At 37.9% G+C, this 10,826-nt stretch overlaps 1 protein-coding gene across 1 annotated transcript; it reads left to right on the top strand.

Annotated features, from left to right (window-relative positions):
• The first annotated feature begins 2,628 nt into the window (after positions 1-2,628).
• Positions 2,629-3,045, top strand: LOC147826824 (olfactory receptor 6N2-like). Its single transcript, XM_087216973.1, has one exon. It carries the CDS (start codon positions 2,629-2,631, stop codon positions 3,043-3,045), a length of 417 nt encoding a protein of 138 aa, XP_087073099.1.
• Positions 3,046-10,826: the final 7,781 nt, after the last annotated feature.

Consider the following 10,826-nt stretch of genomic DNA (forward strand, 5'->3'; position numbering starts at 1 on the left):
ACAAAATTCTATATTTACACAGTGTGGTGAAGAGCTCCCTAATTGTACCAAAATTCACTGAACTGTCACTTTAAAATCACATGACATCTGAAGCTTAACTTAATAAAGCTTTTGTGTTAAAAAAAAAAAAAAAAGGGAACACTTTCTACTATGTCTGCCCAGACTGTTTGCATGAACAGCTCAACAAATTCTTTATACAAAGTTTCTTTATTAAGCCACTGTTATCACTCATGTAACCTGTTCCCTAGGTGAACATCTAAGTTGCCACCATTTCTAATGATGATTTATTTTCCTTTTTCAAAACAAATGTGCTGGGCCAGAGATGTAGCTCAGAAGCCCTGCACCTGCCTGGCAAGTGCAAGGTCCTGGGTTTGATCACTGGTACTGGGGGGAAGAAAGAATCTAGAAAAATAAAAGTGTGCTAGAAGTGTGCATGTAGACATTATGTGACACAGAATCCTGTGATTGTCAAGAGGGCAAACTGTTTCAATATGAGTGCTTCCATGAGTTACCTATTGTGAGTTGTGCTATAAACATGGGTGTGCATGGATCACTGTAATATGACATTTTATTACTTTCAGGAAAATTACCCAGGGGAGGAACAGCTGGATCAAATGGAATTTTTATCTCGAGCTTTTTGAGAAATCCCTATTTACATTCCCACCAACAATGTATAAGTCTCCTCAGCATTTGTTGGGTTTTCAGCCCTTTTTAGTAGTCATTCTTACTGGAGTGAAGTGGAATGTCAGTATTGTTTGATTTGCATTTCTTTAATGGCCAAAGATGCTGGAAATTTTTTTTCATGCATATCAGCTCTTTATGTCTTCATCGTTGAAGTCTATACATTTCAATTGTTCATTTGTAATTGGTTATTTTAGTTTTGGATATCTACTTTTTTAATTTCAAATTTCTGTTTTCCCTTTTCTATTTTCATTCATTAGTACACATCTGTGGTACACAGTTTTTACATTCCTTTCGGGAAGGTAGAACATGTACCTAACGCATCTTAATTTCTTTGTCATCCCTTTCCCTTCCCTCTCTCCCCCCTCCATGTATCCCTTAACTCCTGCATTTTGCATGTGTTTGCAGAACATAATGTTTGTATTCCGTGTGTGGAGTCGATACTATGCTTCTGTCTGAGTATGGTTTGTAAGAATTTTTTGACTCCATAGATTGTCTCTTCACTCACTCAGTTGGTTGTTTCCTTTGCTGTGAAAAAGTTATTTTTAAATTGGATATAGTCTCATTTATTGATTTTCTTATTTAATTAGGATTCTGTTCAGGATGTCTTTGCCTATGGCTATGTCTTCAAGCCTTTTACCAATTTCTTACAAGTAGATTTAAAATGTTTCTGTTTATATACATATAGTTATTGATACATTTTGATTTCACTTTTAAATTTTGTGAATAGCTTTTTAAAGTTTTATTAGTGCAAGTTTGCAGTACATGAAGTTTACATTAATCTTGCTGAGTAGGAACATGTACATAACACAGTTTGTTTGCCTTTTTAATCCCCACCCCTCCCACCCACCTCAATCCCTTTGCCTCTAAACTTCCTTCTCCATGTTTTCATTATTATAGTTGTTATTATTCTTAGGTTATGTTTATGATGTATAATGTTTATGTCCATTGTGATTGTTTGGTCCCTACACATGGCATAGCCTAATAAAGATGTAAAGGAGGAAATATACAGAGAGAGGAAGTCAAGTAGTTTCACATTATATTCAAGGTTCTCCTTTGATACAAAGATATTAAGTCACTGTCTTTATAGAATATGCATTACATCATCTATAATATATTTATCTTATTCAAGTGCAGTTTTCTTATGCCCATCATGGTTGAATATATTTTATACTTCTTCAGGTAGGTTGATACTAATTATATGACAACACTGACTGGGATTCTCTTTCTCTGAACACAAGATTTCTGACTTCTTTTAACAAGTACTTGCTAAACATTTCCTAATCAGAGTGGCCAGAGATGGTAACATTTACTTAAGTGCAGTCCATCTGCATATGCAGTGCTTTCCACCTTCTGCTCCTCATCTTCCAAGTAGGACTTGCTCACACCAAACCCTTACACCTCTCCTCATGGTGTCCATGAGGGATGTGGGGTTAGAACTGTGGGCAGTGCTTTCTCTGGCATGATAACCTGTAACCCCTGTGACTATCTCCCATGTACTCACCAGGCCAGCATCCTCTCTGGTTTCCCCATGGCTCTCTGTACTTTGTGATGAGTGTGACATCCTCAGGGACAGAGCAACCCCATCTCTCTCACAGCCATGGATTAGGCCTCAGCTTTGTCTCTGACATCACCATTCCTGGGATCCAAAGGACAGCATCAGAACTTAAAAGACTGATGCAGCTGTGTAATAACTACTCACTCCAGGAGGTCCTTTATTCCTAAAGTTGGACATTGTTAGAATAGTGACACTGAAAAATTATCTTGAAAATCAAATGAGACAAACCTTCTAAAGTGTTCAGACAACTTTGGATCACATTTTTACAGCATTAATTGCTGCTATTAGAGACCATCACAACACTAAATAAGTGAATACAAATTTTCCATTCTTAACTACTTGGTCATCTACTGTCATCTGGTGCTGTTGATCCTCTGAGATGAGACCAGATGAGGTATGGACTAAGCAAACTGAACCACAGTGACAGAGTTCATTTTCCTGGGACTCTGGGGCCCTCCCTCCCTGTGGCTTGTAGTCTTGTGACCTTCCTCACTGTGTACTTGCTCTCCCTTCTGGGGAAAACCCTCATCTTCTTCATCATTCTCATGGACTCCACCCTCCAGACATCCATGTACACCTTCTTAGGGAATCTGTCCTTCTTGGAGATCTGGTACACTACAACCACAGTGCCTAAGCTGCTGGCCATCTGCCTCTCCGAAGCTGTCACCATCTCTGTTCCCACATGCATTGCCCAGCTGTATTTCTTCTTCTCCTTGGGAGCTACAGAGTGCATCCTGCTAGCCGTGATGGCCTATGATCGGTACCTGGCCATATGTAGCCCTACTGTGGAGTCACCCCTTTGGTAAACCCTCTCATCTATACCCTGAGAAACTAGGACTTGAAGAAAGCTTTCAGGAGAGTTCTAGCTTAAAGAGCACTTTTCTTCACAAGAAAGATTGGGAAGTTTTGAGATATCATCAAAATTGAACAATGCAGAGAAAAATGCTTTATGAGCTAGAACTTTTCCACACAGTAGAACATGAACACCACTTTACCAATGTTAAAGTTTTACTTGGCAGGAGGGCAGATGTAGGCAAGGATAATGGTGCCATAGTAGATGGTGAATACAGTGAAGTGGGAGGCACAGGTGGGAACAGTTTTGTTCCCAGCTTCTCAGGAAGCCAGCCTGACTACTGTGGCCACAGTATTGGCATAAGAGGAGAAAGTGAGAAGCAGAGAACAGAGAATCACAACAGAGCTATGTGTGTATGCCAGGGCCTCCACAAAAATTGTTTCTGAGCAGGAGAATTTGAAAATGGGGTCTGAGTCACAGAAGAAATGGTTGATCTTCCGGGGGCCACAAAAGGTTAGATGAGAGATGAGTAGGTAGTGGGGAGAGCAGCAGAGAATGCCTCAATCCAGGATCCAATTGAAAACTCAAAGCAAATCTGAGGATTCATGAGAAGTGTGTGGATCTATGACATATGATTCCTGCCTAGAAGGCATTCACACGTGTAAGAGACTGGTTAAATCTCACATCTCTCAGTTAAATATTTACATAACTGATAAAGTAACAGAAAACCTGGGCCAAAAATCTGTTACACAGAGCAGTTTCAAATGTAACTTATCATTTCTATTTCAAAAATATACCTAATAAATAGAACCCATATATGAGATCCAGAGGAAGGCTCTATCCTGGGTCATTGATTATGATTTAGTTTTGTAATATAAACATTGTTACTTTAATTATTTTGTTTATTTATTTATTTATCTTTGGTATTGGGAATTGAAATCGGGTCCTTGCACTTGCCCAGCAGGCAGCGAAACAACTGTGCCAAATCCCCAGTACTTTTAATTATTTAAAAAATATTCTGAGCAATTGTATCACTAGAACAAATAGTAACACTATTTTTAATTCTTTGGGAATTTCTATCCTGATTTCAATAGTGGCTGTACTAATTTAATTCTCACTAGTAAGTTTTCTTTATCTATGCATTGTCACCAGCATATATTATTTTTATTCTTGATGATAGCTGTTTTGACTGGGTGAGATAGAAACTCAATAAAATTTTAATTTCCTTTTCCTTGAAGCTAAAGTTGTTAAGAGTTTTTCATGTAATTATTAACCACATATACTTTGTTTTGAGAAGTGTCTGTTCAGTTAATTCACTGAGGTATTGGTTGGATAATTCTTTTAATGGTATTTTTTGCTTTTTTAATATATTGCAGATATTAGTCCTCTGATAACCTAGATCTGGCAAATATTTTTTTCCATAGCAACTAATATATAATGAAAATAACTTTTACTTGTAAATGTGAAAGTCAGCACGTGCAAGAGCAACACCTTTTCCAATAATTAACTTTCTACCTGAATATCAAAAGCTATGTGCAAATGATCCACAAAATAATTAAAACATCACTATCAGTAATTAATTATTTCTTTATGAAATCTCAACTGATGGCAAATATCCTTTTCCCAAAAATTGTGTTATTTTAAAGAAATCTAACCTCATGGATTATGTCTTGGATTATACTCATAAGAATATATTTAAGCCTCTCTGCCTCTGAACCTTTACTCATTCCAAAGTTCTAAATATTTTCTTTTTCACTAGGGGAAATCTACTGCCATAGGTGGTATTAGGGAGTTTACAAGGGATAATATGTGTTATGCTACAATTGCTCTTTACAAACATTTAAAAAAGGACATTCTCATTCACTATTTTTTTTCCCAACAGCTTATTTTGGAAACTGAGATCTTACCTTCAAAGCTTGCAATAAATGTGACTTCTCTGGGAAAAGCCAAATTTGGTAATAGTAATAATCACATTTTTATGTGAGACCAAGCAGGACATGGTGGTGTCTGCCTTCTATACCATTGTCACTCCCATGCTTAACCCACACATCTACAGTCTCAAAAACAAAGATGTCATGGGGGCATCTAGTAGGATATTCACATGTTGCTCCTCAGCTCAGAAAGTAGGAACAGGCAGCAGCTAGGGATTCAATGACATGAGAATGGGTCTTATCAAGAGCCTCCTCAGGGAGCTCTTGATCCTTGTGAGACCATTTGGTCAGCTATCACAGTGGACTTTCCATTGAACATGAAGGGGATTCCTTTCATTTGGATTCTTGCTACTAAAGGTGGAAGAATGTTTCACTCATTGCATAGAGATTGTGGGCAAATCACATTATAAAAACCAATTTATCACTAAACAAAAGTATTCATCAGCTTTTCATTCTTGTTTCTAAGGGAAACACAAAAATAGCAGAGTTCATAGCCCCCCTTCCACCATGAACCAGGTCTCCCTCAAGATTAACTCTTGGTTAAACAAAACAAATAGTAAACAATTATCAAATTTTGGGTGCCAAATATTCTGTGGTTATTTCATATGAACACAGTAAAAGAGAAAAAATTGAAATCACACAATTTAATCATGGTTTTCATTCAGAATTAATACCAATGAACTGTACATGCTCTGATCATTTTGGAATCTTCTTGGCTGGGTACAGCAGCTGCTGAATACTCAGCCACAACAAGCAGTGCATGAATTGAATAGAACCAACTGTGAAATAGCATCAAGCACAGCACAGATGCTCAATTAACATCAGAGAACACTGATGTGCCCTTCTATGAGGGTCTGAGAGCGAGATGCTATGTACCCAAGCCAGAAATTTCCCCCAGTCTGTGTGACTCCACAAGAGCATATGGATGCACTTTGGGTTCAGTTCTGAGTGTGGTGGGAAGAACATCTGTAGAGCTTTTCATAGAAATGGACACGATAAGATGCACATTTTTTTTAAAGGCTTCCTATGTCTAGGGGCAGAGAAAAGAAGAGGAAACAAATATGGATGCAGGAAGATAATACTGGAAGCTTCAAAGAAGTAACAGTAGCTGGAGTGGGGTGGAGACCAATGAAGATTAGTTCATACATTTTATATATGTTGGGAATAAATGTGGAAAGAAGGGAAACCATTGATTTTTGGCTTAAGTGAATGGAAAATGGAGTTTTATTTCCTAAAGTTTTGAAAATTCCTACAGTTCTAGGTAAGAGAAATTGCTTTTTAAGAATTCAGTTGTTGTCAAGATAATTTTTACAGTCCTATTCAATGTATAGTCACATATCAAGTCAAGTAGAATCAAGATTAGAGTTCTAACCTCGAGGAATGCATTTGGTAGTTTTCAGGGTCTAAAGATTCTCTAAAGACACAAAGTTAGTTGATTCAGGTGGACTTCCAAAGTTAGCTGAGATCACTTCCTTATAGGAAGAAGTTTCAGACTCAGACTTGAAGCAACTGGGTCAAATGAGAAATAAATAGATCAAGAGATAAGATTTGATGAGGTAAGAAATATGCTCAGAGGCACAAATGAAGTTAGGTACAAAGGGAGGGTATAATCAACTGCTACAAGTGCAGTTTGTTTTGGATTAAAATGAGAAATGAGATGTGATCTGTGTATTTAGAAATGGAAAATCACTTGATACTAATTGAGCAATTTCAGTGGAGATAGTCTTGGAGTCCATTCAAGGTACCAAGGAAAAAAAAGAAGTAGGAGCTGACAAGATGAGTAGAGTACAAAGTTTTAGATGGTTTAATTTTTAAAGGTAGTGGAGAAATTGAGCATAGGAAAGGCTTTGACCTCCTGCACACTTGAGAGTGGGTTAATGAATCCCATGTAAGACTCCCCTTAGAGGAGATGGACTCTGCAGAGTGCCTAGCGAAGAGCAAGCACTCATCATTTTAACTACAATTATATACAGTAGCAACCAACACAAGATAGTGGCAACAGCAACTTTTATCATTACTACTACAGAATTACCATTACTTCTGTGAAAAAAACATCTCATAGTCATGATTTTCGAATGCCTATAATTGCACCATTCAATAAACATTCTTTGTTTCTATGAATTGGTCTTTGGGGGCAATTAAAAACTTTACAATGAACATTCCTGCCTTAGTGGGGCTTCTTAAATTACACAGATTGAGTTGGTATTGTAAAGTGACAACCTTTCATGTCCAAATCCTAAGTTTAAAGCCTATCCCTAAAATAGTCCCTCTGTAGCCTGGGCTTTGGAATGGCTTTCAGATGGTTGGGTTTCCATTTAGTGTGGAAAAAGGTCCCTGCCCTAAGCATTCTTCTTGTGCTCAGTAAATCTCCTGTATGTTTTAGTAGATTTTATTAAAATACTCCATCTCCTATCTTTTTACACAATATCTCAATATTCAATGTTTAGAATGCATAGTGTACAATTAATACTTAATTTGTATTTGATTATTTTTACCCCATCCTCCATGTTCATAGCCAATTTAATGGCATTAAAGACCCATGCTTGGGAGGAAACTCATCTGAGTTTGAATCATGGCCTTTTCCTTTTCAGGCTGTGCTCCTGTAAGCATGATATTCAACCTCTTGGTGCCACTACTTATGTCTTGCTAAGAGTTAATCCAATGTCAAGAACAGGATTGGCTTCTTAGGACAGGTGCTCTGAGTCTATAGCTGTTGTTCCTTGAGGTGAGGGGCTCTGCCTTTCCTATGTGGCCCTCTAGTGTTCTTATGTGGGTTCTATACACAGAGAGAGGATTCTCTGGATTCTCAGTTTATATCTCAGGCACTGCAGCCAAGAACATTTGTAATTGTGTCTGATTATTTTGAATTTACTCTTTTTGCCTTGATTTGCTGATCTGTCTCCACAATGAACACAATCTCGAGGTGGGTGTTTGCAAAGTCATCCAGACATCCCAAAAAGGTGGTGCTATAGGACATGATGACATCATCATTCTGCCTGTGGCTCCTATGACTGTCTTTGAACAGTGCTCCTGGTTTATTCTTTAAAACATCATTTGCAGAGTTGAAGAACACACAAACATACACACACACACACACACACACAAAACAGTGGAATCCCACTTAACAGTTGCCTTGGAAGAGCTGAAGGTGACCTCCCTGTCCCTATCCTTTTGCCATCAGGCATTTTCCATTCTCACAGGTGTCTGTTGGCATCAACAGCTCTAATAGGGAGCTGCCTTCTGTGTGTGACAGCACAGCTGATCTGAGTTTCAAATCAGCTCCACTGCTCAGCCGTGGGCATCGCTCAAGCCTGGGCTTCAGTCTCTTAACTTTGGTGAGCAGTGAATGTGTTGATATACATGGAGCTCTGTCCTGTATCTTAGTTAGGTAGTGTTGTTCAGTGTGATCAACACCATCAGCAGAATCATCACCACACCCAGTGCATTCTGGGTATGCTCCAGATTGAAGACAGAGGCTTGGGTGTCCAAACACCTGACGGCAACTGTACCTGCTCTGTCCACTCTGTAACTGCTCCACAAACACTTGGAAAAATCATAGCTCATATGAGAACTTTCTGCATGATTATTTCATTCACTTATTTTAAAATGTTTTTTATGACATCTATTCTGTGTTTATTGATGTAATCAAACCATAGAACTTTAAATATATACTATGTATTAAATATATATATTAAGTATTACTTAACATTTAAATATATTTCTATGTCAGTTTCCCTCAATTTTTTAAAACTTGAAGAAAAAAGTTATGCAAAGAGTTACAACAATGGGAAACATTTGTTGGAGAATCTTTGTAGCTATTTCATATTATTCATATATGTATATATTAATATTATTAGTAATACAGAAGGGTGAGGTTTCTTATGTATCATATCTTTTATTATTTTAAGTTCCGTTACTCCTCTCCATTTTCTTCCCACTCATTCTGATCCTGTTGTAGTCAGGGTTTTGTTAAGATAATATGTTTAGTACAGGACACATAATTTAGAAGATTATCTTATGCTAATTACCCCAAAAGTCAAATGCAAGGGAGTGCAAGAGATTAACTGCACACTAGGGGCCCAAAAGATCCAGCTGAGGGCCTGAATCCCAGCAATGTCTCACACAAGTCCAGCTAAAAGCTTAGAGTCCAAGGCAATGTCCTCCATGAGTCCAGCCATTGGCCTAGAGCCCATGGCAATGTCTCATTCCTGTCCTTATTGAGGATCTGCACCGGGAAGGCCCAAAGGCCAGTGGTGGAATTCAGAAAACCTACACCAGTGAGACGAAGGATTTGTGCCACCAAGCAGAGGTATCCACATTGGAGCCAGGAAGTGATGCTCACAGTGAAGATCAGAGCTCCCGTGATGAAAACAGCAGCCATTCCCAGTGGCAGTGAGGCTGCGAGCTTCTTCTCCAAGAACAGCCTCAGGAAAACCATCCACAGCACGCGTCTCCTAGAAAATCAACAGGCCAAGATCTTCCCCTCCAGTTCTTTTTTTGGCTATTGGCAACAATCCTCAGATGGATCTTCCACACCCAAACCACACTGATTCAGTTCATCTGGGCATTACAAGTTGACCATTAGTCAATCCACTAGAGATCCTTTCTTCAGTCTCCCAAAATCTACCTTCTAATTCCCCGGTGTCTCTCCTTTATTTTATTTGGTATTTTTGTTTATTTATTTATCTATTTTTCATATAAGAGAAATTGTGATATGTAACTTTCTGAGTTGGATTATTTTGTCAACAATCATGGTCTCAAATTTGATCCATCTTCCTGCAAAAGACATTTTTCTTTTTGATTAGATAATATTCATATATATCAATCATCTTTTCTTTATTCATCTGTTGATGGGCACCTAGTCCATTTCCACAGCTTAGCTATTGAGAATTGTGCCACTATAAACAAAGATTTGCACATATATATGCTGTCATAAATTCTTTTAGGAGCATACTAGGAGAGTTATAGCTGAATCAACAGGTATTTTAGTTTTAATTTTTTAGGAATCTTCACACAGACTTCCATAGTTATTGCCCTGTTTTACCTTCCCCCCAGCAATGTAGGAGGATTCCCTTTTCCCCACATCCAACCCAGAGCTCATCATTTTCTATATTCTTGATGGTAGCCATTTTGATGGGGGTAAGGTGAGTTATTCCCTAGTACCTAAAGATGTGTTCCTATATTTATTGACCTTTTTGCTTCTTCTGATGGGAAGTCTATATTCAGTCTATTTGCCCATATATTGCTTGGGTCATTTTTAAAGAACTTTTTAGTATTTTATATATTCTAGATATTTGTCTTCTATTAGAGGAATACCCAGCAAACATTTTCTCCCATTCTGTAGTTTTTTCTTCCACTCTGTTGGTTGTTCCTTTTGCAGTCAGGAAGCTTTTGAATCTATATAATCCTGTTTGTTGATTCTCAATATTTCCTGTGCTATTGGAGTTCTCATTTGGAAGTCTTTACCTGTGCCTATGGCTTCAAGTGTTTCCCCTGTTATCTTCCAGCATTTCAAAGTTTCTGGTTTTATATCTGGTCTTTAATCCACTTTGATATGATTTTAGTATAGGATGAGAGAAAAAGATGTAGCTTCAGTTTTCTGTATCTGGCTGTCAAGTTTTCCCAACACCATTTTTTAAAGAGGCTGTTTTGCTCCAGTGTGTTTTTGGCTCTTTCATCAAAAATGAGAAGTTATAGATCCATGGGGTTGTTTGTCTTGTGCTCTAGTGCATTTGGTCTACATTTTTGTTTTTGTCCTGGTACCATGTTGGGGATTTTTGCTATTTCTTTGCAGTATAACTCGAAATGAAGTATTGTGATGTCTGTAGCATTGCTCTTTTCACTCTGGATTTTTTGGCTATTC

Source organism: Heterocephalus glaber, unplaced genomic scaffold, assembly GCF_053883595.1.
Source record: "Heterocephalus glaber isolate CG9 unplaced genomic scaffold, H.glaber_assembly_v1.0 deba00001461, whole genome shotgun sequence".
NCBI lineage: Eukaryota > Metazoa > Chordata > Mammalia > Rodentia > Bathyergidae > Heterocephalus > Heterocephalus glaber.

Bases quoted from the DNA above. Each gene is read 5' to 3' on its own strand.
- LOC147826824 (XM_087216973.1), top strand. From the start codon at position 2,629: ATGAGGTATGGACTAAGCAAACTGAACCACAGTGACAGAGTTCATTTT.